This window comes from Lepidochelys kempii, chromosome 10 (assembly GCF_965140265.1).
Source record: "Lepidochelys kempii isolate rLepKem1 chromosome 10, rLepKem1.hap2, whole genome shotgun sequence".
Classification (NCBI taxonomy): Eukaryota; Metazoa; Chordata; order Testudines; family Cheloniidae; genus Lepidochelys; species Lepidochelys kempii.
The window spans coordinates 47136195-47149156 of record NC_133265.1 but is presented as its reverse complement, the minus strand read 5'-3'; the positions used below and the strand labels follow the sequence as shown (position 1 = coordinate 47149156).

At 48.3% G+C, this 12962-nt stretch overlaps 1 protein-coding gene across 1 annotated transcript; it reads left to right on the top strand.

Moving 5' to 3' along the window:
• The first annotated feature begins 2070 nt into the window (after nt 1-2070).
• CYP1A1 (cytochrome P450 family 1 subfamily A member 1) lies at nt 2071-11640 on the top strand. Its single transcript, XM_073361447.1, has 7 exons — nt 2071-2270; nt 5394-6258; nt 6825-6951; nt 7487-7576; nt 7668-7791; nt 8736-8822; nt 10764-11640. Exons 2-7 carry the CDS (start codon nt 5413-5415, stop codon nt 11068-11070), a joined length of 1581 nt encoding a protein of 526 aa, XP_073217548.1. The 5' UTR covers nt 2071-2270; nt 5394-5412; the 3' UTR covers nt 11071-11640.
• The last annotated feature ends 1322 nt before the right edge of the window (nt 11641-12962 follow it).

Sequence of the window (12962 nt, the reverse complement as noted above, 5' to 3'; positions counted from 1 at the left end):
GATCCTGCCCCCCGAGGGGTGTTTTTACCCAATGACTTCAGTGGGACCCGGATCGGGCTCTGCATTAGCTGGCAATATTGCCGAGGCACCGACCATAGGTTCTCTCTCTTTCATTGCCCACTCGATTTAACTGCAAATTAAAAGAGACCGGGCTAGTGTGGAAGCAGCACCTGGCTGTGCCTCCAGTCAAAGCCCACCAAGCATGTCTCTCCCTCCACCCCACCCCCCCACGCCTGATCAGGGCTGCTGTGGCTGCTGGGAGCTTCCCGTGGGGCTCGGGGGCTTCCCGCAGGTTGCCCATTCCTGCAGTCCCCTGCTCCTGCTAATCTGCCCTGCCCTTGCTCCCTTCTCACGCGATGGCCCCTCCTGCCACCTTGCAAAACTTTGGAACAGTGACCTCCCCTCCCCCTGCTCCACCGCCTCATCCCCCTGCAGCGCCCCCTCCCCTTCTTGCTCCCCAATCTCTCCCGGCTGGCTTGTTTGCACGGGGAAAGTGGTGAAACGGAGCCAAAGCGCTTCTCACGCGAACCTCACCAATCTTTAACTTGGCCCGGCCCAGGGGCAGAAAGCTGCTGCCCGAACAACGTTAACCCCCTACGTTGGGCGCACAGCCCGGCCCCCTCTTTCCCGGGTCCCCCAGCTCCCTGGAACTCTCTCTCCAGGGCCAGGGAAACTTTGCTCCCCAGTGATCAGGGATGACACCCCTACTCCGCAGCATGGGATGAAATGGCGCAGTGTTGGGGCAAACGAAAGAGGAGCAGAGCAGTGGGTCCCCTCCAGGGTGAGATGGGGGAGGGAGGAAGGTGTGTAAATGGGGCTTTCCTCCCATACCCCCACTATGAAACTTTCCAAGTACGAACCCTACTTCCCAAGGTTACTGTCTGCGCCTGGGCATGCTACAGACGCGTATAGAAACACACGGGATGCGGATCTGCCTCTGACTTTAATCTGTTCAGTAGGTAATTAGTGGTTATGTCCCAGACTTGGGATTTTAGGAATCCTTGTGACTGGCTATCAGACCCCCGCTTTTCTAATAATAAAAGGCATTTTCACGTGGGTTTTCTGCTGAGCACCCTCCCCGCTCCCCAAAGGCAACCCGGGTCAATTCCGGCTGTCCCGTTCTTTACAATTGCAATGGTATGAATATTCCGTCCCTTCGGAGAGAAATCAAAGGACAATGCGGTTTCTCCTATCCACGGGGGGTCAGTAACTTCAGGGGAGGAGGCTACTTCTATGACCACTGGAGAGTGGCGAGGGAGGACGAGAAGCGAAGCGCTAAGCTGTCTGCGCTAAGGGGAAGGATGTTTGCACAGAGATCGCCCGAAGAAGAGCTCTGTGTAAGCTCCAAAGCTTTACTCTTTCACCAACAGAAGTTGGCCCAATAAGAAGGTTACCACCACCTCTTTCTCTCACAGATCACAGTGACAGCCGCTGGAATGGCACCCCCTCGCCATGGGGGGCTAGTGACACCCCCCTCCCCCCAGAAGGACTGCGCCGGGCAATAGAAGAGATGACAGGGCACAGCTGGCGCCAGCCTCTGCCCTGGACGCTAGTGTGTTGCTGTACAGGGTTGTTGGGGTGGAGGGTTAGGCCTGGTTGGGTATTTTGCGCACCAAAGCCACCAGGCGCATTCAGCACTCTCGGGAAACCCTCTGAGCTGAGCTCCTGAAGCCCTCACGATCCCGGGCACAGAGATACCCACCCGACCCGACCGCCTCCCCCTCTGCCAATAGAGACTCCCCAGAGCTAGTGAACTCAAGAACCAGCAACAGCCGAGGCCGGGGGATCCGGCTTTCCAGGAGCAGGATGGAGGAGTCGGGCTCTTGCATGGACTGAGCCAACCTCCCTTTCTCCTGCGCTTCCGACAGCAGGCGCAGCGGCCCCAGCGCTGGACAGCCCCTGCTTCTTGCACTGATATCTCTCTGCGCTGCGGCTCGGCGGCGAATCCCTGGCGCTCTCCAGGGATCCTGTCCAGTGCAAACCATAGCGGTTGTTGCGATGGGAAGGGAGCTGCTAGTCACTACTTTGGAGCTGGAAGCTTTGCGCACACTTTTGTCACGTGACGGGAGGATGCTCGGCCAATCGGGATGCAAGGAGGTGCATATAATGTTGGCAGAAAGTGGCACTCCCGTCAAGTTGCTGGGGAGGAGCACCTTATACCCCCCTTAAGAAGCGACAGACCCCGGGCATCTCCGAGCTGCACCCACGAGCACCCTACTCCTTAGAAGAGCTCTCCAAGGAAAGCTGCGCCAAGCATCTGGGACGCACAGGTACCGCAGGCTGCTTTCCCCCGCTCCCCGTCTCTGCGGTGCTTTTCTGCAGATCCAGCCGCAGTGTAAACGCTTGTGGGGAGGGGGCTGATGAATGTGGTTGCCTGGTGGCTTTGCACATATAATGTAGAAAAGTCTTTCCCCCTCCCCCACTAGTGATAGAACTTATTAGACGCTCAAATTACCTGGAGTCCTGGACTGTCGTTTGATGCATTATCAGGTCGACCTCAAACCTGTTTGCAAAAAATCAGAGTGAAACCTAATAGCTGGAATGATACCTTATCCCCTTGAGCATGTATCTTACAGATGAAATAACACGGGGGCAGTTATAACTCTGTCTCCCACGTTCACAAGCAAGAAGTCATGCAAACAGTCATGTCCAACATCCTGCAAGGATATATCTTTGGCAATAATTAAGGGCCAGGGCTTGCTCCTGTCAAAATTATTAGCAAAACTTCCGTTCAATAGCAAAAGGATGGAGCCCTAAATCTTTTGCCACAGACTTATTTGCCTGGATGGGAATCAGTTAAGAGAACTCTAGTCAAGTGTGGGTGTACCAGAGGAGCTCTCCAAAGGGTTCCAATATTAAGGCTCTGACCTCCCTTCCTTAAGATTTGGATGAGTGAGCAATATAGGCTGCTTGTTGGGGGGATGACTCAAAACCTAGAGATCTCCTACTGAAGGAACAAGAAATGGAAACAAGGGAAGTAAATAGTCTCTGGCAAAAACTGTTCTAAACCCCACAAAAGTTGCTTTAGATCAATTCAGATGGTCCGATTTAAATGTCCCAGAAGATAGGACATTTAGAATGGAGGACATCTTATAGGAGACCCTTGTTTTCAGATCCACCTCTGCCCATTGTGCCTTGGTTCTGCAGGGAAGATGTGTGTGCTCTGGGAATTGCCTGTCTTGCTTGTAGAGGTGGAAATCCGCCACTTAATGCTTTCCTAGTCTCTAATAATTTCCTTTCACTAAACAATTAGGAAGACTGTTCCTGTTTTTGCATGAAACAAGCCACTGTCCATTCAGTGATGGGCACAAAAGTCTAGTCTGGGCTTCCTGGTGACTTAAAAAAGCACCCCTCACCCAGGTAGGGTGATCAGATGTCCCAATTGTATCGGGACAGTCCCGATATTTGGGGCTTTGTCTTATACAGGCGCCTATTACCCCCCACCCCCATCCTGATTTTCCACACCTGTTATCTGGTCACCCTACACCCAGGAGAACTGACCCCTTTTAAAGAGTCTATCCATCATTTCCTCATTCTCAGTGAATGAACAGACTCTCTTCCTTCAGTGTGAACTAGGAGACGGAAAAATCTGGACTGATTTCCTCACTCACTAGCTTACATCTCTCCCTTTGTGGAAATGTGAGGCACTCCCTCTCCTATGTCAATCTTTAATGGGTGAATCAGTGACACTATAAACCATACAGTGCTCTTTGGAACTGATAAGATCTAGTGTGTCGGAAACAAACACACGAAAGTAACTGGTGTCTAATCTATGTGCACTACTACACACAGGTGCTGTAAGTAGAGAGACCCTCATTCAACAGACCCTTCTGGAGAGAGGTGCACGCTGGTTGTAAGAGAGACTTTTGACTAAAGCTGAACTAGACTTTGCCTTCAGATTACCCTTTTTTTTTCTGGCATAAAGAAATGTGATGTGGTCATACTAAGAATCTTACAGAGATCTTGGTAGCCCCATTCTCTCCCTTCTGCATGTGCATATTCCAGGTGATCTTAAACTGAGATCAAACACTTAAGTCCTGCATCCTGTGATATTCTCAGCAAGATTAGGACCGTCGGACCCGGTGTTAGGGCCAAATTATAACTTGGGTAACTACATTCTGTACCTCAGAATTTCCCCTTGGTAGCTCCAAGTCATTAAGGCACCTTCTCTTCATTCCCCTAGTAAATGCTGGTATAATGCTTCCACAGCCTGTTAGGGAACCATGATGTTCTACTCCAGAAATTGCAACAATTCAGCAATGAAGTTCTTGGCTATTCAAAGCAAAACCCTGCATGCATTCTTTAGATGAGCTGAGGTGCAATGCTACAGGGCTGGTGACCCCTAAATCAATGGGACTCACTAACCATTTGAACAAGATGAGGAGAATTTGGCCCTGTAAGCAGGTCCCCCTTCAGTTCCTGGAAACCCTGCCTGGGTGAATTAAACAGCATACATAATCCATCAGAGCATCTGTATTATTTCTCCCTTGTGTGCCAAGTATAACACCAATTGAATATAGCAGCAGCTAGGAGTCCCCCTCCTGCTCCCTGGTTCAGTCTTGTATACTGCTTGCCTTCTTCTCCCAGCTATCCAGCTGATGAGCTAGTTACCTCATTAACTTACCAGGTTCTCTACAGGTCCAAGCAATCTCTTCTAACCTTCCAAACCTGCTCAAACTACCTAACTCCCTCATACTCTACACCATGTACCCTGGGTGCTCTGTCTAAGGGTATGTCTACATAGGGATAAAAACCCCACAGCTGGCCTGGCTCAGCTGACTCAGGTTTTCAGGGCTCTGGTTCCAGAGCTAAAAACGTGCTGTGTAGATGTTTGGATTCAGGCTGGAGTCCAAGCTCTGGAACCCTACAATGGTGGATGATCCCAAAGCTTGAGCTCTAGCCCAAGTCTGAATGTCTACACAGCACGTTTTAGCCCCACAAGCTCGAGTCCAAGTCAGGTGACCTGGGCCAGCTGCAGCTTTTATCCCTGTGTAGACATAACCTAAGTGACCAGGGTGCTAGCTTCCAAAAAGCTCTGTTTATAGCTGCTTAACTGCACACTGTCATAGGCATATAGTATGAAAAATGTTTTTGGATCCTTTTAACGGCTTCTATATAAATGTAAGGTATTATAACTCTTGGGATGAAAGGAGCAAGATCTCTGGTCCTGGGGTCATTAAGGAGTAAAATCAATGTGGCAAGTTGTTTCACTCTGGTCATTTAAAGATATGTGGTTCAAGTAGAAATAGTCTCATAAAGCAAGTGCCCCAATCAAAATTAGAATGCAGGTTTCCTGACTGCTAGCTTTATGAAGTAACCATCAGATAACACTGCCTTATAACCTGAGGTGCCTCCTGGACTTTACCTCTTACCTTTCTTTTGTTTAATCTTAGGGTTCTTAGTCCCTTGAAGATGAAGGCTGCAATGTCACTGCTGGGAAGCCAGAGCATTATCTCAGTCACCGAGATCCTTATTGCCTCTGCTGTCTTCTGTCTGACATTCATGGTCATCAGATCCTTCCGGCAGCAGATCCCCAAGGGGCTGAAGAGGCTCCCAGGACCAAGGGGTTACCCCCTGATAGGCAACGTGCTGGAGCTGGGGAGCAATCCACACCTGACCTTGACTCAGATGAGCCAGAAGTATGGAGATGTGATGCAGATACAGATCGGCACCAGACCTGTGCTTGTACTGAGTGGTTTGGACACCATCAAACAAGCCCTGGTGAAGCAAGGGGAGGACTTCATGGGGCGCCCTGATCTCTACAGTTTCCGCTACATTGGAGATGGCCAGAGCTTGACCTTCAGCACTGATTCAGGGGAGGTGTGGAGAGCTCGCAGGAAGTTGGCCCAGAATGCCCTGAAGACCTTCTCTGTCTCGCCCAGCCCCAACTCTTCGTCCACCTGCCTCCTCGAGGAGCACGTCTCCAAAGAAGCTGACTACCTAATAAGAAAGTTGCTGCAACTGATGGAAGAGAAGAAGAGGTTTGACCCCTATCGGTATGTGGTGGTCTCTGTGGCCAATGTCATCTGTGCCATGTGCTTTGGCAACCGTTATGACCATGGTGACCAGGAGCTGCTCAGTATGGTAAACCTGAACAATGAGTTTGGGGATGTGGCTGCTTCCGGCAACCCTGCAGATTTCATCCCAGTGCTCCAGTATCTCCCTAGCCGCACCATGAAAATTTTCAAGGATCTCAATAAGAGGTTCAACTCCTTTTTGCAGAAGATTGTTAAGGAGCACTACAGCAGCTTTGATAAGGTAACCGGTTTGGAGGCGATTCATTTGCATCCATTTTCCTGCTCTATCCTTCATTGTCTGCTTTTTGTCTTTTCTCTTTTGCTTTCTGGCTCACAAACAAATATCAGCTGAAGCAGAGGTTAGAGAAGAGGTAGTGGAGATCGTGCAACATCTTCTCTCTAGCCAAATAGCATATTTCCCAACAAAACATTACAAATTAAAACCCAATTATTTCTTATAAACAGACTATTTAGAGGCATTGATTTCTATATTTTGCTATAACTAGTAAATGTTTTCAATTGATTATAACTCTTTAATTTAAGTTTCATAGCTGCTGTAGGAAGCAATATAGTCCACTCTATTACCATAACTTGGGACAAAGAGCATTATCTGTTGGCTAATGACTGCAGGGGAGAAAAGCTTATTTGCACATCTGAACCTGCAATGTAATCATGCTTCGGAGTTCACACACCTGTGACAACGAGGCACTAGACTTTCCTCCCTCCAGCAGTGGACTGTTCTTGTTTAACTGCCTTAGTGTTTTGGAATTTGGTACCCTTTCCAACCTATGGACTTTCCTATTTCAGGACAATATTCGAGACATCACCGACTCCCTGATTGAGCATTGTCAGGAGAAGAAAGTGTATGAATCTGCCAACATTCAGCTCTCTGATCAGAAGATCATCAGCATTGTCAATGACCTTTTTGGAGCTGGTAAAAATACTTGCATTCAAATCCAAAGCAATCCCAGAGCTTTCTGTTCCAATTTATCTCCAGGCCTTTGATTCATGCAACTCTCATTCTCTGAGGCATAAAGGATACTTCAGTTGGCTACTGTTAGGAGCAGAGCAGTTAAATTTTTACAAACTGAAAGCTTGAAAGTTCTTAAATCAAGAGTCTTTGGCAATTCAGTCCCCCTGAAGGACTTTGTAGGAACAATAACCATGAAACAAGTTCTCCAGAGACAGTTGTGTACTGCTGTTTAGTGCTGTCAATCCAGAGTTGGGATGATAAAACTACTAGAGATGGGCCTGAACTAAAATTCCAAACACCCTTGAATTTAAGTTGTGGCACATCCACATTTTTGATTAACTTTACAGAGTTGATAAAAAAAAATTGCACTACTACTAATATTAACACCTTGCAAAATTGGCCAAGAAATGAGGAAAATCTAAAGTCATGGGGTTGTAAATTTCCTTTGACTTGTCTTCAAGTGATGACTAAATGCTTTTCCTTTGTCTCTATCCAGGTTTTGACACTGTGACAACTGCGTTGTCCTGGAGTCTCATGTATCTTGTGACATATCCAGAAATTCAGAAGAAGATTCATGAAGAATTAGGTAGGTTCATGCTTTCAGGTATATACAGTTTCAAGGCCTGTGTCTCGAAGGCTGGGTGCCAAACAACCTCTTCCTCCACTCTAACCTGTAGATCAGATGATTGGCAGAGAGAGGAGACCCAGACTATCAGACCGGCCCCTGCTGCCCTATACAGAAGCTTTTATCTTAGAGATGTTCCGACATTCCTCCTTCCTGCCCTTCACCATTCCTCACTGGTAAGTCCTGTAACTGTCAAGGCCAGTTTGTGCCCTTTTTTTTGGTGCTCTCTGTGAGAATGGTCTTCTGACTCAGCCCCCTTCCTGTGCAGACTAACACAGAATTCTTTACCCTGTTATCACCTTCACCACCTCCTGATATGAAGCCAAGTAAACCATACTCCTCTGGGGGAATAGTGCAAAAGGCACCCTCCCTCCTCAAGTTGAATGGGGGGGGTGAAATATTCAGCAGCACATTGGGGGAGGGATAGCTCAGTGGTTTGAGCATTGGCCTGCTAAACCCAGGATGGTGAGTTCAATCCTTGAGGGGGCCATTTAGGGATGGGGGCAAAAATTGGGGATTGGTCCTGCTTTGAGCAGGGGGTTGGACGAGATGACCTCCTGAGGTCCCTTCCAACCCTGATATTCTATGATTTGAATTAGTTATTCAAACGCTTTCTCTTGCCTTATCTATACATGGGATTAGCTCCAATTCAGCAACTGACCTAGCTGTATTGATGTAAAGGGTGGCTTTAGTTGGGGTTTGTACCTGTGTAGCTGCACTGGTTGTTGATCGCAAGCTGCTCAATCCCAAGTACAGTTTCACTTCAGACCCTCCAATTCACCTGATGCAGGGCCATTAAGAGCTACAGCATAGTGTCTTAATGTTTTCTTCTCTTCCTTGGGAGAAACCATGTCACCTGATCATTTCAACAGGCATTTGTTTCCCGTGACAGGAACTTTCTTTGCTAGTAACATGAGTTTGAAAATTCTCCATTTCCCAGAAATGTTCACAATTAACACTGCAAATACAAAAAAAGACGGGCTATCACCTAACACAAGTCTGAGGAATGCAAATAAGATGTACAAAACAAGACACTTCTCTAAAACTGTCATCTCACTTTGATTCACCTGAAAGGGGCCTTGCAGCTTTTTAAATTTAAGACCACCTCTGTTTCTTTCAGCACAACGAAAGACACAGTACTGAATGGCTACTTCATCCCGAAGGACCTCTGTGTGTTTGTCAACCAGTGGCAAGTCAATCACGATGAGTAAGTTCAGTCAGACCAAATATGATGGGTTGGTGCTAAAATTGTTCCAATGCCTTTGTATCAATAAGACAAATCTAGATGAGTCCTAAATGACTGTACAGGATTATTGGGAATATGCTGCAGACATTATTTCTATAGAAACCCTGTAAACCGGTTGAAGTCTCTGTTTTGGGGTGTGGGGGAGGAGCGATCTCACTGAGGATTTACTGTATGACTGGTAAACTATGGGTCTTATTCTCTTCACTTACGCTAGTAGAATTCCATGGATTCAAATGGAGTTCTGACTTTCAACCTTGTGAGAGGAGAACTGGGACCAATGTGGCTTTTAGATACTAAAGTCTGAGCCTTTCCCCACACCCATATACCACAGTAACTAATGTTGTTCGTACTGGGCCTGCTGGGATCCAGTATCTTGCAGATAGACTAGGTTTAACCTAGTTTAAGGGAAGTCATGCCTCACTAATCTTACAATTTTTTCAGGGAGTCAACAAACATTTGGATAAGGGTGAGCCAGTTGATACTGTACACTTGGATTTTCAGAGCTTTTGACAAGGTCCCTCACCAAAGGCACTTAAGGAAACTAAGTAGCCATGGGATAAGAGGGAAGGTCCTCTCAAGGGTCAGAAACTGGTGAAAGGGTAGGAATAATTGGTCAGTTTTCACAGTGGAGAGGTGAAGAGTGGGTCATCCAAGAATTTTTACTGGGATTTGTGCTATTCAACATATTAATCTGGAAAAGGGGGCAAAGTGGCAAACTTTGCAGACAATACAAAATTATTCAAGATATATGCAAAGAGTTAGAGGTATCTCACAAAACTGGATGAATGGGCAACAAAATGGCACATGCAATCCAACATTGGTAAGTGCACAGTAATGCATATGGGAAAATCCTGTCTCTCTCTCTCTCTCTCTCTTTTGCTAAATTAGATGTTACCACCAAACAAAGATCTTGGAGCCACCACAGGTAGTTCTCTGAAAACTTCCATTCAATGCACAGCAATGATCAAAAAGACTAACAGTATGTTAGGGACTATTCAGGAAGGGATAAAAAATAAGACAGAAAATATCATCATGCCGCTATATAAATTCATGGTGCACTCCTTCCTTGAATAGTGTGTCCATTTGTGGTTGCCCCATATCAAAAAGGCTATTGTAGAACTGGAAAAGCTTCAGAGAGGAGCAACAAAGATGACAAAAGGGTACGGAATGACTTCCATACCAGAAAAGACTAAAGATTAAGGCAGTTCTGCTTAGAAAAAAGATGGTTAACGGGGGAGGATATGACAGAGGTCTGTAAAATCATGAACGGTGTAGAGAAACTGAATAAGGAAATCTTGTTTATCCTTTTACACAACACAAAAATCAAGGATCTCCCAATGAAATGAATAGACAGCAGGTTTAACACCAGCAAGTGGAAGTACATTTTCACACAATGCGCAACTAACCTGTGGAACTCATTACCATTGGATCTTGTGATGGCCAAAAGTATAAATGAGTTAAAAAAAACTGGATAGGTTTATGGAGGATAGGTCCATTATGGATGGTCTAGGATGCAATTGGTTTTCCCAGGAAGATTTCAAATTATGAAACCTCAAATCATCATTTTTAATAAAAAAAATCGAACCCATTAATGACTTGTTTTCCCCTCAGCCGAAACTATATTGCCTTTGGTCACAAACATAAAGGGTTAAATTCATCCCTGGTGTAACTGCATAAACTTTCAAGTAAGCAACACTAGAGCTGAATTTGGCACAGAGGATTTTGTTGCTGCAGTGCTAAAGGTGAGAGCATGAATGAGTAGTAAAAGTAGCTGGATGTGAGGTTGAAAACTGTTGCCATGTTTCACACGAGTCTGTTCTGATGCTATTCATGCTGAAATGCCTGCTTTCCTAGTAATCCTTCAGATGATGGTACAACTGTGGTCTTCTCCTTCCATTTCAGGAAGCTTTGGAAAGATCCATCTACCTTCAACCCAGAGCGTTTCCTCAGTGCTGAAGGGACTGAAGTAAACAGGGCAGAGAGTGAGAAAGTGATGATGTTTGGCTTGGGGAAGAGGAAGTGCATTGGTGAGTCCATTGGCAGGTGGGAGGTCTTCCTCTTCTTGACCACCCTGCTCCAGCAATTGGAGTTCAGCATATGTGATGGTGAGAAGGCGGACATAACACCTCAGTATGGACTGACCATGAAGCACAAAAGGTGTGAGCACTTCCAGATTAAACCGCGCTTTGAAGTGAAAAGCTCTGGGTGAGCTGCAGATTCTCATTGCTAGGACATGGAGGGGAAATGCCACATCACAATATTTTGGCTTTTGGGAACTACCACCAAGACTGCTTTGAAGGCTGACATGCTATAGAGTCTAAGATAATAGAAGCCATGTTGACTCTGCATCTGTATTGACATCGTGGAGGCTTGCTCATATCTGATATGTAAATGTACTCTATCTGCTGCTGCCTATTGGCATTCAAAGACTGTTTTGCAACTGACTCAAAAATTGGCAAAGCCTACCAAGTATACTCTGAGGAGCATGCCCTATATCAGGGGTCGGCAACCTTTCAGAAGTGGTGTGCTGAGTCTTCTTTTATTCACGTTAATTCAAGGTTTCGCGTGCCCGTAATACATTTTAACGTTTTTTAGAAGGTATCTCAATATATTATATAACTAAACTATTGTTGAATGTAAACAAGGTTTTCAAAATGTTTAAGAAGCTTCATTTAAAATTAAATTAAAATGCTGATCTTACGCCACCGGCCCGCTCAGCCCGCTGCCAGCCTAGGATTCCGTTCACCTAGGCTGGCAGCAGGCTGAGCGAGGGCCTGCAGCAGGGACCCTGGCTGGCAAGGGGCCAGCAGCCAGAACCCCAGACTGGCAGTGGGCTGAGCGGGGCCAGGACCCCAGACTGGCAGTGGGCTGAGCGGCTCAGCCCACTGCCACTTAGCCCACTGCCAGTCTGGGGTTCAGTCCACCGGCTCCTGCCAGCCAGGGTTCTGGCTGCCGGCCCACTCAGCCCGCTGCCGGTCTGGGATCCCGGCCCTGCCCACTTAGAGTAGGTACCTACTTTCTCCCTGGTTCTAGCCCACTCTCTTCCTCTCTCTCTGCACTGAGCTGAGGGTGGGAGTGCACTGAGCACAGGGCTGGGGGTGAAGGAGCAGGCTGGGGGTTGGGGTGCAGGGTCTGGCCAGGAGCTAGAATGAAGGAGGTGGTTCAGGGTTGCGGCAAGAGGTTTGGGTGTGGAGTACTTACCTGGGCAGCTCCCATTTGGTGCGAGGGGTGCAGGTGGGAATGTGGGAGGGTGCAGGAGCTCCTGTTTGGTGTTCAGGGTGGGAATGTGGGCAGTGCAAGAGTCAGGAGATGGGGTGTGAGGGGGCTGGGTATGTGTGGGGGGTACTGAAGTCAGGGCTGGGGTCGTGGGGGGGTGCAGGGGTCAGTGCAGGAGGCTGGGTGTGTATGAGCAGGGTGCAGGTTTCAAGGCAGGGGCCTGGGGTGTGGGGGTGATGTAAGGTGCAGGGATCAGGGCAGTGGGCTGGGTGTGTGTGAGGAGGGTGTAGGGGTCAGGGCAGAGGGCTGGGGTGTGTGTGGGGGGGTGCAGGGATCAGGGCAGAGGGCTGGCTGTGTGGGCTGGGGTCGTGGGGGTGTTCCCAGCCCCCTGCTCAGAGCAGCTCACGGGAGGGGGCTGGAGGGGATATGGCCTGATTCCACCCCCCTTCCCCAAGGCCCCGTCCCCACCTCATCTTCGCCTCCTCCCCGGAGCAGCAAGAGCACTGCAGCTCCTCTTCTCCCCATCCCGGTGCAAGGGCCATCAGCTGATCAGCAGCAGAGAGGGAGAGGAGGAGGGGCAGGAACCCAGCATGCTGGGGGAAGAGGCGGGGGAGAGGGGAGCTTTCCTGCCCTGCAGCAGCAGCTGGCAGGACCAAGCTTCTTCATCCTGCTGGGGGGCGGGGGCGGAGAAGAGCAGGCTGGGGCGGGCAGGATTTTTAATGGCACGCTGCTGCCTGCCGGGGTCCAGGCCTGGGTTCGGCAGCGGGCAGAGCAGGGCCGGCGGCTGGGACCCGACAGGCAGCAGTGTGCCATTAAAAATCGGCTCACGTGCCGTGCCATAGGTTGCCGACCCCTGCCCTATAGTGACATCTGACACTTCAATTA